This window comes from Colletes gigas, unplaced genomic scaffold, assembly GCF_013123115.1.
Source record: "Colletes gigas isolate AHSC1104 unplaced genomic scaffold, ASM1312311v1 Colletes_gigas_Sc00052, whole genome shotgun sequence".
Lineage (NCBI taxonomy): Eukaryota > Metazoa > Arthropoda > Insecta > Hymenoptera > Colletidae > Colletes > Colletes gigas.
The window spans coordinates 485,185-506,227 of NW_025106681.1; the positions used below are offsets into that span (position 1 = coordinate 485,185).

Genomic DNA, 21,043 nt, shown 5'->3' on the forward strand with positions numbered 1-21,043 from the left:
TCGAGTCTTGCTCATTTGAATCCCCAAATTTCCACAAATCCTATAGAAAATTTATGAGCCGAAATAGATAAAAACTACGCGAGCATGAAATTTCCAATAAACAAATGCTAAAAGAAAAAATTGTCGAAGTTTGGAATAGTATTGAACCAAATATCACTTTTAAACTGGCAGAAAGTATGCCAAATCGATTAAACGATGTAATAAAGCGTAAAGGTGGACCCACGAAATATTTGAAAATTAATACAAAGTAAATAAGTTACCATAATATGTGATTTTTCGACAAAATCTACATTGGTACGAATACTTTTGTGAACTGCTATTATGTACTACGCAGAGTAAAATCAATATATTTTTGTTATTAGTTAATCAGTTTTATTATAATTTGGTATAAATAAACTTTATAAATGTGTTCATTTATAATACAAAATTTAATCCAAAACTTTAAATGCATCTTCTCATTTCAACAAATTTCTCTTTCATGCAACGAAGGTACGAATACTTATGGGACTGACTGTAATTCGATTTCAATTTCTGATAAAATAGCACCTCCCTTGTCAGAATATTTTATTTACCTACTTATTTATACCATGGACGAGAAGATACTGGGTAAAATCAGTAATCACAATATCAATGTTAACATTTTAAAGTAATATTAATTACTGTTTATATCGCCAGTACTGCTAATGTCAATTTTGTTAGATTTAATTGGTAATCCTGTCTCTGTATTTATCGCTTATCAAAATATCGAAATACTATTTATCTGTATATTCAATGCAAAATCATACACAAGTGAAAATAATTTGTAGCGTACGAAAATATCATTATTTTACGATTAATCTTTTATTTTATCGTTTAATATCATCCTTGTTACTTTTCACTGCGTATTATATTAATATACATACACAGTATATCGATAACTCTGTTACAAAGTAATTTCTCCGATACGTAGCGTGATACGAAGAAATGTCTGGAAGACAGTGTCGTTGGTATCAAGATCTAACAACGTCAATTATTTATATAACAACTGATTCAGTCGGTTACCTTGCTTAATTTAACTCAATTTACTCCAATTACGAACTTATTTCTACTCGTCTACAAACAAGCGCACGAACGTGCAACTTTTCTAAAAAATTACTTCCATTTTTATTTATCCTCATTCCCATCTCTAAAATCGTCTACTGATCTATTCCGTTCTACCGACAATTTAAATATAAAAGAAACTGATCTCTAGAGCAGACGAAACTGATCCTTTGTCAATGTACAAAATTGTCTAATTTGGGGAGCTGCTAATCCTCGATCAATAGTCAAGCAACCCTTGCATCCCCCAAATGTTACCATATGGTGTGGTCTTTTGACTGACGGAGTTATTGACCCTTGTTTTTCTTCGAAACGAAGACAGTGTAGACGATTTCATCTTTACTTTGACGCGGGTCGCATGGACTTGATTTGCCCAAGACGTGGATTGAACATGCTGGGATGGTGTTTGATTCAGGCCACTGATTTTAAACAACTCACTATTATACTTAAATACATTTTATTTCGAAATTTAACAGTAAACGTACATATCTCTCCACGTGTTCTCTCACAAAACAAAAATGGATAATGACAAGGATAGTCATGAGTGCAATATACATAGAGGAGTACCAAGAACTCTTGGGAAGACTCATGTATCTCAGTGTATACGCGAGACCAGATATATCGTTTGCAGTGAGTTGCTTGTCTCAATTCAACAAGAATTCGACGATGATGCATATGACGAGTTTGAAACGAATATTAAGATACCTGAAAGGAACAATCAATTACCGTCTGTTTTTCAGTAATAGGATAGTGAGATAGTACCAAGGACGCAAAATCCTTCACTGGATTATTGTTGTATAGGAATGGAGATCTAATACATTGGAGAAGTAAAAAACAAGCAACAGTAACATTGACATCAACAGAGAGCAAACTTAATGCAATGCTCCAGGGTGTTAAAGAAGTAATATGGTGCAATAGATTCTTAGAGGAAATAGGATTAGGGAGCGGAATAAAAAAGGTGGTGGAATGCAATAATTTAAATGCGGTGAAATTGGGAAAATTTCAAAGGAAAATCAAAATTATTTAATAGAAAATGTCATTGTATAAAGGAAACTGTGATTAAGGATAATTTAGAGGTATTACATGTACCGGGAAATAAAATGACGGCCGTCTGTTTGACGAAACCTTCAAGTGGATCGAGTTTGTTAAATAATGTAAGAAAAATTTTAGAGACTGAAAATCAATAAAAATTAGGGAGGTGAGTGTTTAGTTATTTTTACTGTTTGTAGTTTGTAGCGTTGGAACGGAGATATGAAGGGGAATACCGTGGCAGAGCGCCCGGTAGTGAGTAATGGCGATGTGAGAGAACACGTAGAGAGATATGTACGTTTATTGTTAAATTTCGAAATTAAAATGCATTTAAGTATAATAGTGAGTTGTTTAAAATCAGTGGCTTGAACCAAACGCCATCCTGACAGAACAAAATGGTACCAAGCGCCACCCGTCTGCGAAAACTATCGTTTTATTAGGATGAGCAGTAATCTATATTTTGTATCTGGAAGAAAGTTCGGGTAAGATGGTAGAAAAGCACGATACACGCAACGCGGCGTTACAATAGTCGAATAACCGAGTGTTTAGATTCCGCGCGTATAACACTGCGCTCATTAGAGAGCGGCGCTAATTGCATAATTGGTGCCGGCAATTACGAGCAAAGCGGTACCGCATCGGGTGACGTCAACATCCAATAATTCGGCACGCGACGACAATCGCGCTGCCATTGCGCAAATAGCACGAATCGCAATTAAAAGCGATAATTCTATAATTAGCTTGCCGTCACGCTCAGCCCCGCCACCTTCCCTCCCTCTTTCCCTCTCGAGCGCTTCCACCCTCCGATTCGACTACGCCACAGAAGGGCGGTTCAAGCCGGGAACAAATATTACGTCTACGGGTGTGATTCCTACTGTCTCTCTTTCACTCCCCCGCGAACAGACACCACGCGGTGGCGTTGATTGAAGGAATCGCTGAATTAATGATTGAGCAACTTGCAAGGAACATCTGTCAAGTAGGGTCCCATTCACGATTTTTAGAGACCGTCGCAGATTTATGGAGTCGCCAAACATAACGCGTGGGATCAGTTGCCATAATATGGAATACGTTCCTAATTTGAAACAGTATTATAGGGGCAAACCACTGTGACGGATTGAAAATTCTCTGTTCAATACTTGGGGTTTTAAGAATGACCACCTAAAATATTAAGACAAACGACTACGCATCCCACGCTTGTTACATAAAAATATTGTAGAAGGTGTTCCGCACATTTCCGTATACACTTCAGCACTGTGTTCTACAAGTAAAACTAAGATTAAAATGTTATATAACAAAAAATCCATAAATCCTTTGTTAAAAAGTTATGACAAAAATATGAAATGTGATGTTTTTTTATTTATCAAACAAACAAATTTACTAAAATTAACGTACACGGTTGTTATAAAATCGTGACACTAAAAGATATAAAGTAAACAATAGTAAGAAAGTAGTGACGTAACAGTTTCGAAGAAAGCTATTCTAAACTTGTAAATTAAAACTCATAATTTATTAGTATGTATATTAATCCGTATCATCTAGAATTAACAATTTCTAGCAACACGATTGTAACAAAATGATTGAAACACTTGCTTCTTCCTAATATCATCCAATTTTCTCAAGCACCCCATCAAACATAATTGAAAAAATAGCCAAATGTCATTACAGCGGGTTCAGACCTATAGATTAACTCGGTTCAATTCAGTTATGTTTCAAGAAATCCCTTACTGAATTAATTTATTTCCGGCTATGCTAGAATAATTTTACATCTTTCAAACCAGAACCAAATAACTTTCCTTCCTTAAAAGATACCACACACTATTCTTGATCAGTCCAATTGTTCACCCAAAATCCGAATAACGAATAGAAGACAAACGACTACGCAACACACATTCGGGCATCCAACATTTGTATCTCTCTTCCTCGTGCTACAAATATTCATCTTTTCAATCATTGAAATTATTAAAAAGAATCTCTCAAGTTTTTTTCGCATAAAGTTATATCATTTTATGCCCTCGACGAAAATCTATGCTCAAATGTTTGTTTATACATTTCCAGTTCCTCGTCGAATCGTTAATAATATACCGTAATTTGAATTACCAGTAATGCTCCTTGGTCTGACGAACGATGCACGCTACTTGGAAGGATGTTAAACTGCGATAACTCGATAACACAAGCTCTGCACAATTAGAATTACGAGTAACAAGATATTCGTACGTGTACCCAAATAATTTAATACTGGCATTCCCGGATATGTCCATAATCCGGGTTACCGAACCATTGGATGCGTACATTACTCACACAGAAATACGAGACTAACATCGCTATAATTTTCGTAAACTTCGTAGTGGACCAATATATCAGCGTTAGCATCGATAGTTCCATTCCGCCGTAACGATACAATTTGCATATTTTATCGAAGGTTCCGTAAAAATAAGACGGAACCGAGGGAAATATTTATTGAAATTTTATTCTCTATGCAAATAAACCCTACATTGCAATTTTCTGATTTGGGCCGAGTCTCTGTCAAGTTTACGTTCCAAGTCTTCGAACCTACACGATTCCTTCTCTCACACCTGCCAAATTCAGCTAATAAAACCTATTGTCTCCCCTAATTGTCTCTGGTACCCGTTCTTTATTTCTACGTCACGTTTAACCGTATCTGTGCTTCCGTTTCCTCCTTCGTTCGATCGATCCTCCAGACAATCTCATAGAGCGACCATCAAAGTGTTAATTTATCGATCTCGATAAACTAAACTAGTTATAGTCGATCTCGAGTTTCCTCGCTCTTTCTCGTCCTCCATCCGCCGAGGTTTACTCTTTTAAGTCGCAACTGCAACGCTAACAATATTTGTTCGATCAATTCGATCGGAAACCACCGTCGCTCCGTCTTCGGTGTGTTATTAAACTCGACATGAAAAACCGTAAAAGTTTTTAAAAAACACGTGCACAGAAACTTCTCGATACTTTGAATGCTCGAGGGCACCCTCGAATCAACAGTTGCGCGCGAATTAGCGAAATCTGATCGCATTCGAATTCCATTTCCGCGTACTTGACGATCCTCGATTACGCGATCGTACGTGCAACAAGAGCAACGAGTATAACGAGCGTGTAACAAATCCATCGCGTGCGGCGGTGTGTAAACACACACCACTTGTAGCCACAATCCCTTCCGATGCAGGGTGCAGTCGGATGGTAGCACAATAAAACACTGGCATAATGTTTCGCCCGGCTGGTTGAATACCGCAAATATACCCCCGGTACCGCATGCAGGTTTATTTTTTAGGGGCTGCAGGGTCACGTATGCCCGTGTATTTAGGGGCCAAAGACTTGCTGCGAGTCCCCCACTCTCCACTCTTGGATACTCAGCTCCGGGGGACACCCTCGGGGACTCATCGCGGATTAGCCTCGCTACATTTCGTCCCTTCTGTCGGCGCGTATGTTCCGTCATTACACGTACCACTGTATTACGTACCACTATGTTACGAACGCGACCGCCTACAGGGGAGATCGATTCGAAAAGGGGCCTTCGATGATTCGGTGTTCTTTCTACCTGCGACAAATCGGTTGATCCGTTTAACCGGTGTCACTGGGTTTCGACGTCTGTCAGCGTTCTGTGTTCGTAAATGTATACATATACAGGTAACCCTCCTATAACACGGTAAATAGGTTCCTAGAAAATGCGGTGTTGTGTGAAACCGTGTTATATGAGACAGAGAGCCAGTATAAAAAGGGGAATTACGTTCCGAAAACTTATTGAAAACAAATATTTTTTTTTAATTCTACATAAGCAACTTAATTTTTATGAAAAATATAAATATATGTATAACACAAAACAAAAAAAAACAAAAAATATTATTTTAATTTAATGCAATCTTAATTTAATAAATTATAGTTTGTTTATATATTTTCATGTAAAGCCACTATAGTTCATTGTTCCTTCACGTCATTATTTTAAGGTAATTTAGTTTTTGAATATGTTAAGCAAAAATCATGTTATCCAGTCTTGTGAAAGTACAGTGTTGTACAAAGGTTTTTGCAATTTTCTTATCGTGTTAAAGCGAAACCATGTTATAGCATGCCGTGTTGTAGGAGAGCTATCTGTACTTCGAAGTCCAAGGGTTAACTTGTTTTTGAAACGAACAAACATCGTGAGGCGAAATTGTGTTATAAGCATTCGTTTCGAGCTGGACATGTTTTTTTTTTTTAAATGCAACAGCGTCGTAAATGGACGTGTATCGAGAGCAAACGTAACGCGTTTGTTTTGATCATTTTTATACAACATGTAAATTCTGGAATGCATTTAGTTCTGTACAATAGTAGTTGAACTGTACGGAAAGTTTAGGAGAAAGTTCTGAAATTCTAATGAAATCAAAAGTTAACCTAAATTCTGTGATGGGTTAAAATGATCTGGGTATACATAGGTACACCGTGTATACATTTTACACAAGAAACAAGGGAAGAAGGACTTTATAAAATTCATATGTATATAATTTTTAATTATAAACTGCGTGTCATAACTATAAAACCACCCTAAAATTTTCAATTTTATATACAGAGTGTTCCGCATTTTTCCGTGCACACTTCAGCAATGTGTTCTACAAGTAAAAATAAGACTAAAGTGTTATGTAACAAAAAATTCAAAAATGCTTTGTTAAGAAGTTATAAGAAAAATATGAAATGTGAAGTTTTTCTATTTACCAAACAAACAAAACTAAAATTTTGTTTAAAGAAAGCAACTGCTAGTCGAGGCACGAAGAAATATTTTTAACGTAGAATTATGTGGACAGCTTAAACATTTCTTTATCAGAGTTTAGTTTCTATCATTTATCTTGGGTGCTGAAGTACTCTTCCTTCGATGATAACTTTTTGTTGTCATAAAATTTTGAACTATTGATCAAGTTTATTTTCAGCAAATTGCAAAGAAACTCACAATGTATCACGTTCAACGATACATTGAATTATTGCAAGGAGTTCTCACATAAGAAGACAAAAATTTAAGGCTCCATGACTATTAAGTCGGCGTAAAGAAGCTAGACGAGACTGCATACACAAACATTGATCGCAATTGGAATAACATAAAAAAATCTAAACGCATTGACTTTACGTATTAAAAACATTTCATTGCATACTTATTTAATCGCTTTGCAAACTAACATCCTTCATAATAATAATTATATAAACTATGTTTATTGCATAATTAAATTAGAAATTTATCGCAAGAATCATTTTTTTGTGTTCAGAGCCGCGTATCTTCGACAATTTTCCATCTTTTAGGGAAGATTTTAGTTCATACGATGCGTAGTAGATACGAACAAAATGTCGTTCGATGTTTTATTCTAAATCAAAGGAAAAAAATGCTAGACTGCAAGCCGATCAACGCCATTGACCTAAGAAATAACATTTATTATTTCATCCAAAGTCAATAAAACGTATCGAAAAAAAAATATTTTTATCATGAAATGTTAAATGTAAAGAATATGTGGAAAGAGGCGAAAAGTTTCATCGAACCCTCATGTTCTTCTCGTTTTACCATTTTACATGAGTCTCCCCCCTTAAGTAACAAAAAATCGAGGTTCAACGGTTCTCGATAATCTCTAGTCGGGTTCGTGGAAACCCATTTTCCTCGGGCTGCAGCTCCCAAACACTTTCCACCCCCGTTCGAAGAACGTAGCGCGCCGATGGCCCGGCTACTTCCGATTTCCCCGTAGCACCGGCGACACGCGGATTTTCGAAAGCGGGGTGAAACACGATTAAGAGGGAACGCGACAGGGGTGGCACCACGGAGGGTGACCGTTCACGACCGGTGGTGGGGGGGAAGAGAGGCGTATGAGCGGCCGATTACGCCGATCTCCATTAGAGGGATTGTAAACTCCTGTAAATAAATAATGCACGTATCGGCGAGGAGCGTGGAGGGCTCTTTGCCTAAGCAGCCATCGGTCGTGGAACTTAATAAACGGCGTAGTTATCAATTTATAATGGGTCGGTGTGTCGCGCATGCGCGTGCCTACAGGGCCGTAGCTCTGGTTACATAACGTCGTGCACGCGAGTGGCTTTAAACTCGGTGTATTCTAACTACGTCCACCCCCACCTCGCTTCTGCAGCCGCGCGATTCTGCGTTGCTTGCTTCCTACCCTCCCTCGCGTCGCCACCCCGATCTCTCTCGCTCTCTCTCTCTCTTTCTTCTTCTCCTTCCGCTCTCTTCGTCCCTCCTTCACCCTTTGCGGCTCCGCTACAAGGGACAAATTGAATTTTAGATCATGCCGTGCTCTTCTGGGGTCCACGAGAACCGAGGGACCTGAGCGGGGACGAGAGATGGTGGGGGGACGGGAGGGGAACGGGCGGAGCAGACGTCGAGATGATACTAATTGAAATTTGAAATTGATATTAGCGAATTATTACCCCTCTCTTGCTTCTGCTTGGCCCAACGCAATTACGGCCGCGTGTCGGGTATCAAAAGTAATTGCTGCCAAACTTAACGAAATTCAGCCAATTTTCGTTTCGGCTGCCTGACCTTCCACGACGACGGATTACCGGCTCGGGTTTCGCTTTACGTATGCACGTAGTTTCCTTTCAAAGGGAGTAAATAGAATTTTGGGGGTGATTTGGACGCTCCGGGAATCGCTGTAGTTGTTCGGGTTGTCGCGGACGTACTCAAAAGAACGGGCAAGACGTTGGGGGCTATCGAGTTCGAAACGTTGCGTTTCTTTCATTTCTGTACTAGTCATCAAAATCGAAGTCGTTAACAGCCGCTATCACGCGTACGTGACCTTATCAGCCAACCGTTATCGACTGGGATTCGTATAATTTCGATTTGTATTTCTTTTTTGTTTCGGTTATTGTTATTTTATTTTAAATATAAAATTATCAATGTCACTAGAGTAAGTATCCTCTTGTATAAAAATTACTTTAACCGTTACCTGTCTGTTTAAATAACGGAAGTTCTACTGTACTTGTGAGTGGACTGTCTGACCAGATGTATGTTCTTCTACTTAAGAAGACCAGGCAGTCAGAAAATCGATTTTTTTCAATTCCTTTTTTTCGAAAGTAATACTATTAAGAAATTAAATGTTTATGTTTCATGACGTTCTGGCGAAAAATAAGAATTTGGAAGATGAAAATGCCTAGCGTAGAAGTCGGAGATGTCGGGAACAGTTAGTCAAGTGGCGGACAAAACGAAGGCCCAAAATAAGTTAGATAGCTATAAACACAAACCAGCACTTCCCGATGATGTTTTTAAAGTAATTTTGCATTTTTGGCAAAACTAGACAAAGTGTATTGCGAGTGATAATATCGTTAAAATTATTGAAATATGAAATGCTATAATTCACTTCACGAACATGTGTTTTCTTCGTATGAAAATAGAAAAAAGGGAAATTATTTATACCCAGCCGTTTTTTTTTTTTTTTTTAATAAGCCTTTATAAAAAAGCTCAATCAGACTGCCTGGTCACCCTAAGAAAAATTGTCTACTTGAAATTGCCTACTTAGAATTAGTCTCGGTGAAGGTTCAGTGAGTTATACGAAAACGTGTACTTGTTGCAGATTGGAACTGTTCACACCCACCAACCAAACAATAACCACCATCACCCGCACCATCAGCAGCAGCAGCAACAGCAACAACAACAGTCGAGTCAGCCGCAGGTGCCTGGAGTCGGAGGGGGTGGAGGGCCGGGGGGTGGCACGGTGGCCAGGGCTGGGAGCATGTTCTGCTACCACTGCCCCCCGGGTCTCCCAACACCGCGATTACCACCTTCCCTTGACTACCCCTTCACCGCCACTCACCCCTGTAAGTAGGCAATCCATCTGTTCTAATATTCCGCTACACTGATCGTTAACCTATAACCCGTGGGTTAAAATATGGGCCAACAACGCCATAACAATCGACCCATCTCCTGTTTATCGGCACTCTTCTTCGACAAAAGTATGCAACATGAATCGTATGGAAATAGATTGAAAGCATGGAACGTATTCTTTTTATTTGGGGCACAGTGTTCGAAAAAATTGACTTTGAAGAAACCCTGGTTACGCATGTATTCGACTACGGTGGTATTAAAATCAACTGACCGCTCAAGGCCTGACATGAATCACGTCAGATACGACTCGTCCCCTTTTATACCAGCCAGTTTGCCTCTTTTTTAGACGTCAGGGAGCGTATGACATGGATAACCCCTCCACGGCTTTGAGCTGTCAGTTGGTTTTGCTCCTACTGTACGCGTCGATTTAACTTCAGAAAAAAAAGATAAAACGTTTCATTGGACTGTAAAAAATTAATATCGTTTCCGAACGTGACCTCGAATGTATGTTATTAACAGATGGACCGTGTTCAACGGTTATTAATTGGAAAATTGTTTGATGCTCGAAAACAGAAACCGAAGTATTTCCGTTGCATAATAGTGCTCGCCTACGCATTTCGAGAGCCAGCCAACAGAAAATTAAGGATTTAGGTTAGGAAGTGCTGACTCATCCTCTGTACAGTCCACACGTGGCTTTGACTGATTACCATTTATTACGATCACCTTCGCATTAGATAGCAAAATTTGTTCAAACTGTTAACTGGAAAATTATTTGTTGAATAATGAAAATAAATGGTCGATTATGATGCTGAATATGGTTATTTATTAAACGTATCCGATTCTATGCAGAAGAAAACGTAAACCAACAGTTCGAAAAAATATTAGTTTCTCATGAAACCAATATTACAGATCGTGAAATATAATAATCGAGTCTGCAAACATGTTCTTCTATCAAAGTTCCTTCGTACCCTCCAGCGACACGATTACCAATCTCCCCAGAGTACTGTTTCGTCCCGATTTACCCCTGTAAGAAAAATTTGATTCCGTCCATAATCTTACATTTTTTCATCTATTTCCTCCCTCACTATTCATCCCCAATTTCACTATAGCCGCTGCGGGGTTAGACTTTAAAACGAGCTACATCATGACAAATTGTCCAACTCCCGCTTGATACAATTTTCCACGTTACCTTACATATAACAAGAGCCATAAAATAGCATCAGCATAAAGTCCGAATTGAATTCCTCCTTTATCAATATTAGCGAATGTTTCATGCTCGTTCAATGATTAAATTTGATATAAAAAAGTTTCGATAAATTACCAAAATGTTTATACATGATTCTTGGTTGTCTACGGTGACTGAATACGACATTGAAATGTCCAGTGGAAAAAGGGGAGAACTTTTTACAGGATTCAATAAAAAAGAGTTCGCGAAAGAATGAAATACGAATGACCACAAAGGTGTATGGATGGTAGTTGGCGTGGAAAAGGGGGAGGAAGAGAGAAAAGGGAGATTGATTGTACCGGCACTTGCTCTGGCGGAACACATCGATGAAGTTACATTACCGACTAGACCGAGTTACGCAAAGTGGACGCTACAAACTGGACGGTCGCTAAACTTAATTTGCACTTCGAACCAACTTCCGGTTAAACCGCGTCCCGACGGCGGTGCCGAGTCGCTCTTCGGAACTTGGACGGCAGCGTGCCCGCCTATTCGACGATCGTTTTCCAAGTCGAATCTCGTTTTCTGTCGGAGGAATGTTACCCCACATTTGCAGATATTCTGCGACGCGCGATAATGCCAATTTAAAACGTCCACCGACGCTTCGATGTCTCTTTCAAACAGGATCGATTATTAACTAAGGTCTCCAATCCTCTAAAATGTGTTTCAGACAAGAGAAATTACTAAAACTGAATTAAATCGAAACGTAAGAATTGTACAATTTACTCTTGTTTGATCTTTTTATTAAATAAGTACAAAACCTGGCAGAAAGTTTCCGATCATACACGTTAATAGAAATTTTACGAAAAACTGCCGTGTTTTATGATTGGAAAATGTTATTGTATATGATTAAGACCGATGAGAAATGGAAGGGAGTTTTGTAGGAAGTAATTAACCACAAAATAACACAAACTTTCATTTATTTTCAAAGAACATGACTGAATTAATTAGCTCTACGAGTGTTTGAACCGTGGAGGGTAAGTGTAAACACAAGACGAGTCCGCAAAAATGTAAGCAAACAAGTTAGAGTAGCCTTTCATTTAATGAACAAGTAAGACAGACGTGTGCAAAATGCCATCGTGTAAATTGTATTAAAAAGATACAAAAACAAGAATAATTGAGCTCCTCAAGGAAGGAAACACACAGAGAAAAGTCGCAGAATTAATTGGGTGTAGTCAAAGTACTATTAGTAATTTAAAAAGAAAATGCGATGAAACAGTGTTTCTAATCGCAAGAGTTATGGTCGTCCTCGTGTAACTACTAAAAGGGATGATAGAAGACTACGTAAAATCGTAAAGAATATGAGAAAAGCCACCTCAACACAATTAAATGACCAAGGGGCTCCAAATGTCTCTGACAAAAACGTAGCAGTAAAATGTATTAATGTGTATAATATTCGAGAAATCGAAAATAGAATCGACTGTTCGCAGATTTGGGTTAAAATTCTTACTTGACACAATTATGAGACGAAATGGTGCAACGAAAGGGGGTTCGATATTTTTGTATACTTTAAGAATACGGTTGATCGATGTACGTGTATGCTCACTTTATTGCATATTATGAACCTTAATGAGGTGGTAGGTAGATAATCGAATGGGGATCGTAAGTGTAGGAGGGAAGAGAAGACCGCCATCCTCAGGGACGTATAAGTGCCCTTCCATCTAGGCTCGAAATATAGTTTAAATAAAATATTGATTTCACCCGCGCAAATTGAAATTACGTTTTTAATGGGTATTTATTATTCTCTTTATCGTTGATGTTCTCGATACTTCCACTTACAATTACGCGAAATGTATGCAATTTATTGCGGCGGGTTACAACGCGCAGCTTGAGTATTAAATTGAAAAACGATCGGGCTAGGTTTTACGCAAAAAACCTCTTAACGCGAAATTGCAAGTTAATTTTAAGCGGATACTCGTTTATAAAGTTTCATCTTGTTGTCGACTATACAGTTTTTCTCCATTAATTATTTCAGAGCTTTCGTCGACGCAGTATTAAAAAGCAGAAGATTAGGAACTGCGAATTAAATGTCAAAAGGGCCAAAATGTTAATCGTTGTAACGATTGTTTTGAATCGAAAAAGTGTTGGATAAAAATTGAAACAAATAGTATCAGATACGTTTGTGTTCCAAACGTTCATTTAGCATCGTATAAGCCTTCGATACCTTTGATTAGTTCAACCGCAACGGTCGCCTTCGCTCCCTGGAAAATGTGAGACGCGTAAGTTCGCACATGTGCGTCGAAGTGACGCCTGCTAGATGATCTCGTGCAAAAGGGGCGGTGAAGGGGTGTCCTCGGGGACGTCCATACACCCTTCTAGCGTCCCCTGGTCGCAGCTTCGTCCTCCTTCACCCCCCGTTGGGATAAACAGATTAGGTAACTACGTGATAAGTCGGTAAGTGGGTTCACTCGGCCCACGGTCCAGCTCCGAACCCACCGACGTTCGCTGTAACATCTAACTACCTTGTTAGTGTCATTAGTAACGGTCGGGGTGTCATTAGATTTCGTTCTGTGTCTAGTTTTTCCACGGAACCTTCTCCGAGCTCCGTCCTCCTACCGTGTTAACTTCCGGATGAACCTGGATGCCACTTATACTTTTATTATAAAAGCAGGGGATGAAGGGGCATATAGCGATAACGAGATATTGGAGAATTTTTTAGTATATCAAGAGATATCTATATGTATAAATAGAATTGTACAATTTTTAGACAATTTCGATCGACACGTAGAATTTATTTTATGAGACGTCCAGACCAAATTACATATTTTTTTAGTTAACTTGTCATACTTTTAATTTATGGAAACAAAAGAAAATTGATTATTTTAATCTGTCACACGAGAAACCCACCTTAAAATTCTTGATCAAAAAGTAGTTTTATTTCAATGTTTATCCCTTGGTATCTAAGCTAAGCAATCGAATAACACAGTGATATCCTTAATCATTCAGACGTAAACGTAAATAAGTGAAATAATATCGATTTATTCAAAAAAGAAACTCCGGTACGAGAAAATGTTACTCCACATTTTCGACTTATTTTTTCACGTATCACCAGTTCGGTAACCCCCTGTATATTATAACAAAACGAACTACTCGGTATTTTACGAAAACAAGTATCCATTCGAATTATTGCAAATTTAGTCGACACCTTTATCGAACCGAATCACTTCTACGCGGTGTTCGCAAATTAGAAAAATTGTCGTCGAGACTCTTAGCCGTACCTGGTTGAAGGCCACGAAGAGGGTTACGCCACCCCCCGTAGCCTCGACGAAGCACGCGTTTCGAGCGGAAGCAAATCAAGGGCGGTCCTCGCAGGACAGACAGGACAGGACAAAGTGTTTTAAAGGCGCACGTAGCACGTCGACGGGGCACGTGCGTGCGTTCCGTCTCTGTCCTTTCTTAGCGACAAGAAATTAATCCCCCTATTGTTTTCCAACGGGGCCAGGGGAAACAAAGCTCGCTGTCGACGCGGCGAAGTACAGGCGTGTGCAAAGCGCAAAAGTCAGCGGGGAAACGCGGGAGCCTTTCTTCCGTGCCCCGGGTACACGTTAATAAATTGGATCAAGCCGGCTCTCGATGAGTTGCACGAGTTGTCTGGGATCGGGCTTTACTTCGGCCCCGAGTCTAATCGAAGATCTTGAGTGGATTTCGGTTTCGGCCGCCGATAAATGTACTTAGCCGACCAACCGGTCTCGATTCTTCGCCCTTCGCAATTTTCTGTCCTACGAATCATTTTGGGCGACGTTCCCGATCGGGGAACGATGCCGTTACGGAGAGTTAAGTGTAAATTGAAGTCTGGGAACCGTGATTTTTGAGAATACGATCAACGACCGCGTGGAAGAAATATTGATTCACGAGGCGTAGAGTAAACGTACACCTAGTAATCGACACCAAAAAATTGTCTAATATCGTACTTTTTTTTCTGTTTTTTTTTTTTATTTGAAAACCTCAGGTAAGGTTCATATATGTATACAGTGGTATGTATGTTTACGTGTACATTATATCCGCAGTTTACATTCTTTTAAAAAATTAAAAATACATGGGCAAGCTGCAATATTTGATTCAGCAACTAGCGATTCAACATTAAGTGGGAGAAACAGTTTCATATTTTGCAGCTTCTTAATTAACTTGACTCTTAAACTGTTATAGAGCCTGCATTGCCAAACCACATGATTGATGTCTTCGATTTCATGGTTGCATTTACATATAGGATCCCTTATTATCTTAATGCGGGCGAGAGAGGCAGCAAAATTATAGTGCCCAGAACTAATACGGTTTATTGTGACAATAAATTCTCTTCTGTATTTACCTCAATAGTACCAAGGTCTGCTACTGCCATTGAAATATAATTGAAAGTATTTCATCCCTTTAAAGACACCCTGGTCTTTGATCATACTCAGAGTGTTCTGTCTGCCTTTTTCTTTATAAATTTCAAAAATGTCGGTGAAAGGAATTTTTAATATGTAGCGGCTAGCCGTACAAGTATAAAAAGGCATAGGACATGCAAACGGCTAGCACGGTTTATGACATGGACAACAGCGAAGCTATCTTTGAGAAAGTCGTTTCTGCAATTAGAATTTGTAAAAAGCATGCCCATAGTAAGAATTTGTTAAACGGCCTCGATGGTGAATCGCTAGTGTCATAAACCCTGAGTTTCCCCAAGGGTCCTCTATGCAAGGACAAGCGACCATCGGCTGGTCACGCTGCCGACCTAGGACCTTGGGAAATTCCGCGGCGTTGCCACCTTCGCCAGCAAGCGCAACCACCGTCAAATCGCACCCCCGTTTCAAGAAGCGCGCTGCGAGCGCAAGAAGGGGAACGGTACGATTTGGCGGAGTTCTAAGTCGCTAATTGGTTAACCCCACCTTTTAGGGGGTTGGCCAAAGAAAACGGCGACAGCCATGTAATAATATATAAAGAAAGACGAGAGTTTTCTCGAGACCAATTTGTTCGAGAACGACGCGCAGAAAATAAAGACTTCAAAAAGTGAACGCTGTGATTATATAATACCAACACGCACTCTATCCCTTCAAATATATCCAAGTTATACGAGTTTGTAGCTATTTTGGCCAAATTATCGACTTTCCCATTATCAAGAATTCCTATACGCGACGGCACCTACATAAATTTAAGAAAACTATTGTTTGTATTGTTGTGAATAGTCATTAAATTTTTTCTTAATTTCGAGAGTGTACGAGTTTGTTTTGATTGATATTTTTGTGGTCTGCAAGCTCTGTAGGGCACTAAGAGCGTCGGAACAAATGTATATATGTATTGCGGTGTTTGTTGCTTAAAGCAATGTCTAGGGCATGATTTGGCGCAATACGCTCGGCCGTGATCACAGAAGCGAATTTTTATTTCAGTACTCATCTCGGGACACCAGCATACCGCACAGCCACAATTATTGCCTGAAATGTTGCTTCCATCTGTGTAAATGGATAGCGCATTACTGCTTCTTACGAGTTCCACTAGTATTTCATTGGGGTGCCCTGAAGTCCTTAGCTCATGGCCCAGCGCAGTATCAACAGGAACCACGGTTATTAATGTTTCGAAATCGCAGCAGTAAATACTGCAGTTATTTTGATTACTAATGTATATAGTATGCGTGAGATACATAAATTAAGGATTGGCTTGGTAACTAATTTCTATTCGGGAACGTGCAAAACTATTATGCAACTTGTTTTTGACAAAGACGCCAGCAAACAACAATTCCTACACCCATCAAGCTGTAAAAAGCTATCATAGAGTAACAAAAAGTAATATCGTATTTATTGCGCGTTTCCCCTACCGAAAGCGACGATTGTTTGTCTAGGAGAAGATAAAATTCAAGGATTAAATTCGCGTGTATCGCGGACCTGTTTGCAACAAGTCTGCGAGCAGGGACAAACTTTCGTAACTACCATGGAACAATTATACCGTTGAGCAAACTCGTATCGTGTCACTGGCGATAGTCTCTCGCGTCTGCAAAATTAATACGACCGTTCGCGAGGATTTTCGCGTGCAGCATATATGACTTTCCAATTCAATTTCCCGCGATCGATGCTCTGTCCTCGCGTTTAATGGCAGTCTTTTCATCGTGGAAAATATGTCCCTCGGAACGTTCCCTGTAATTGCCTCAATTTTATTATTAATTCACAGCTTCAATTTTTCCGTGCATTTTTCACGCAGAAAGCTCTCGCCAACGTTGCTTACGTATCCGGCGCTTTATCGAATTTTGCGTTTCAGAATGTTTCTCGAAACGTTGAAACTGCAAAAAATATTCACCGTTAAAATGTAATTATCGTCAATTTTCACGGTAACGCCGTTAAAGGTAAATTTTATGGACGAGCGTATTTCGTGCCCGTATACATGATGATATCGTCGAATGTGTACAAAAATAAAACAATGAGCTTTCATTTTATTTTAATTAAAAAATCGAAAAAGAAACGCACGCGAGTTACGAAGCGACCTGATATATATGTAAAAGTAAAAACGGTAAAATTCGTAATTAAACGCAAAGTTGCACGTGGATGCACCGAGTGCGGACGAGCGGTGCACAATGTTATACAGTCGATAGCGGATCTCCGCAGGCCCTGACTGTCGTTCGGCAGCGAGCGAACCGCATGAATTTTTATGAGCTTAGGAAATTAATTTGTGTTTTTCGCTAAGCCCCGGCTCAGCGCCGCGGTAATTAATTGCGCTGATTGCTCTGCATCATTAATAAGCGGTTCTCTGGGTTTCGTAACGTTCGCCCCTACCGGGCGGTGGATTCTCTCTGGTTCTACGTGCGCCCAATACCGTCGTTTCCCTACACCCTCCACCCCCACCTCCCTCGTCCTTTTGCCCGCGCGTGGTTCAACCATCATCGGGACAGTCTACGGTTTTTGAATTTGTAAACAACGCATCTGTATTTTCGTAATTCGCTGGCAAATGAGCCGTTCAACGTTTGAATCGCGAACCGAGCAATTATATTGTACAGCGGTACAGAGACTTGCCAAAGTATAGGGTCAGTTGCAATATTATGGAATATTATAGAATTATAAAAGTGTCAATTCGATATGTTATATTATACATATAGTATTACAAGCACTATGAGCCTAATATGGAAAATGAGAATTTCGGTAAAAAAGTAAACAGTTCCTAAACCATTATTATATTTTAAATTTGGCTGTTACCAGTCAAAAGTGCATAAAATTTCCTATAAATTCATAATATTTAAGTTTTTATAAAAGTATTCCATATTAGAGCAAGCGACCCTAAGAATGCTAATAAAACTTTGAACAATAAAAATGCATGTTAAACTGAAACCCTGAAAGTGGTATTATGAGATTAACTCGAACTAACTGGAATAAAAATCCAGATTCCCTTATTTCTGGGACAGCCCATATGATATTGTGAATGTTTTAATATATTTTTAGTTAGCAGCTGGTAGTCACGATTTCGCCATTTAAAAAGCGTTGTTCTGTTTTGTTTCAGATACCAGTTATTCTCCGTATCACCCTGCTCTGCACGGTGTAGGCGACGAATCCTTCGGAAGGCGAAAACAAAGGAGAAACAGAACCACGTTCACCCTTCAACAACTGGAGGAACTAGAGTCTGCGTTTAGGCAGACGCACTACCCGGATGTCTTCACCAGAGAGGATCTAGCAATAAAGATTCACCTCACGGAGGCTAGAGTTCAGGTTAGTGCAACAATTTAATGCAGGGTGTTTCGCCACTTATGGGGAAAATTTTAATGGACGATTCTAGAGGCCAAAATAAGACGAAAATCAAGGATACTAATTTGTTGATTGAGGCTTTGTTAAAAAGTTATTAACGTTTAAAGTTAGTTAATATATGTATGCTAGTTAAAACTAGTGGTTCTCATTTAGAAAACTATAAGACTGTCGATGCGTCAACAAGAGTATGAGTTTTTCATGCTGAGTGAGAACCACTACTACAAGCGGAACTTTAAACGTTAATAACTTGTTAACGGAGCCTCAATCAACAAATTAGTATCCTTGATTTTCATCTTATTTTGGCTTCTAGAATCTCCCATTAAAATTGTTGGCAGAGGTGGCCGAACACCCTATATGTATATTGCTTAGAAATACAATTTTATTCGAAGTGAATTTCTCTTATGTAATGAAAAACTAGAAATTTAAAGTATTTATACATTTTAGCTTGAATTTGTACTACCGAACCAGTAATAGCATCATGATTAGATTTTCAATTTTTAAATAATTTATATCAATACAAACACATAGATGAAGTAATTCAACGCTTCAAAAATTGTACAATCACTTATATTTGGCAGAATTGGGTAATTAATCCCACATCAAATTTAAAAATTGAAAAGAAAGGTAATAAAAAGATTACATAGAAATTATGAGTTAATCGATTCAACGAAGTGTATTGATTGTGAGAATTATTCAACACTCACTATTGCAATGTATCACTAAAATTAAGTTATTGACTTCATCATCAGAATTACTTTTGGCAAAAATCCTTAAACAATCAACCAGAAAGAAAATAGTTGACTCGTCGGTGTGTATAACAACGCGTAGCAATGTCAGAACAGGAGGGGTCAATCGGACGAACTGCAATGATCGATTGTTTTAATGCGCGACGGTGGATCACCGCCGTAAGGGCAAGAGCACAAGGTGCAGGGTAGGTTTAGGGTACACCGAATGCCCGAGGAAGCTGCTGACACCCTCGACCTGACATAATCTGCTGACAGAGTAAGCCGGTAATCTCCGGGATTACTTTGTACCCTTGGCTACGTCCTCGTGGCCATATTTACTCGCACCGCGCGTAATTCGCGCTGCAGAGAATCCCTGCAGTAATAGCGATTTCCTACCGAACTTCTGTTGGAACATCTGCAGGATATCTCATCGCTGATGTCAAATTTTTAATTCCGCCCACTCTTTACGCGCGTTAACGCTGCCAGAATTCCGCGAGGGATTTTTTCTCGTTTGTTTCTAGATTTAATCATCGGTACGTAACTGTTGGCTGCCATCTAGGCTTTGTACAACTGCTGTGCACGTTGTCGACCTCTCTGTACAGTCTTGTGTATCGACAGCTAAGGCGAACACGTCATAAATTCTTGTGAATATACAATTGTAATTTCTTCAATTATTATTTCACCAATCAACAGTAACAGTCGATACACAGGGTGTAAATGAACATGTAAAAAATAGTTTCGTATTTCGGATCAAAGTTGCTTCGTCTTGAGCACGCGTGGATTTGAATCGTGACAGTCCGTTGGTCATCGCTACCACGTGCGTGAACGAGCACATGTTTCCTCGAACCTCGTGGCCATCGACGAGTTAACCTGGACGCGGTACGACTGCGAATTGACTTTGAAATATTATCGACGATAGTTGTACATAAGCGACGTGGTAGCCAAGTGCAAAATTTTCCTAATATCTCTAGCGTTCATCGAAGCTCGAATAGAGGAAAGTAAAGATAAGAATTCGATATCTGATCGAAAATCGAGGAATTAACAGAGCCACCGCAATAATAATCGTCGAGAAAAATCGAGAACAATGGTGGAGAGTTTGGCAAAGAATCCTTCAGCGTCGCGTCCAGCGGAGGGTCACGGTATTATCCCAATGCATTGTCCGGATTATAAGACGAGAAGGCCATGCTAGTCAGCGGTGTACACAATGGGAGGAAGGTAGGGATAGGGCGGGTATGACGCAATTACGGCGCAGACTCATTGTTTCATTAGGGAAGACAAAGGGAATCTGAAATAATGGACAAATAGGCGCGTTTATGCAGTGCCGGTTCTCTTCTCCTACTCCAATTAGAGCCTCGTGCGGGGAAGGGCGCGCGGGGGTGGGCCAGCATCGCCCGGTAGATCGTCGGAGGCAGGTTCCCTGCGAGGGTGCGCTGCTGACATTTGTTCGTCGCCTGTGTGCACCGTGCTTGACAATTATATACCGCACACCGGCAGAAACTACCGAGGA

General features: G+C 39.6%; 1 protein-coding gene across 1 annotated transcript in view; it reads left to right on the forward strand.

Annotated features, from left to right (window-relative positions):
* The window catches only part of LOC122403419 (cone-rod homeobox protein), a 78,309-nt gene that overhangs the window by 39,528 nt on the left and 17,738 nt on the right, over positions 1-21,043 (forward strand). Inside the window, exons 2-3 of the mRNA XM_043406932.1 lie at positions 9,645-9,888; positions 18,570-18,775. Coding sequence (XP_043262867.1) covers positions 9,804-9,888; positions 18,570-18,775 — 291 coding nt within the window. The 5' untranslated portion in view covers positions 9,645-9,803. The remainder of the gene's footprint in view (positions 1-9,644; positions 9,889-18,569; positions 18,776-21,043) is intronic.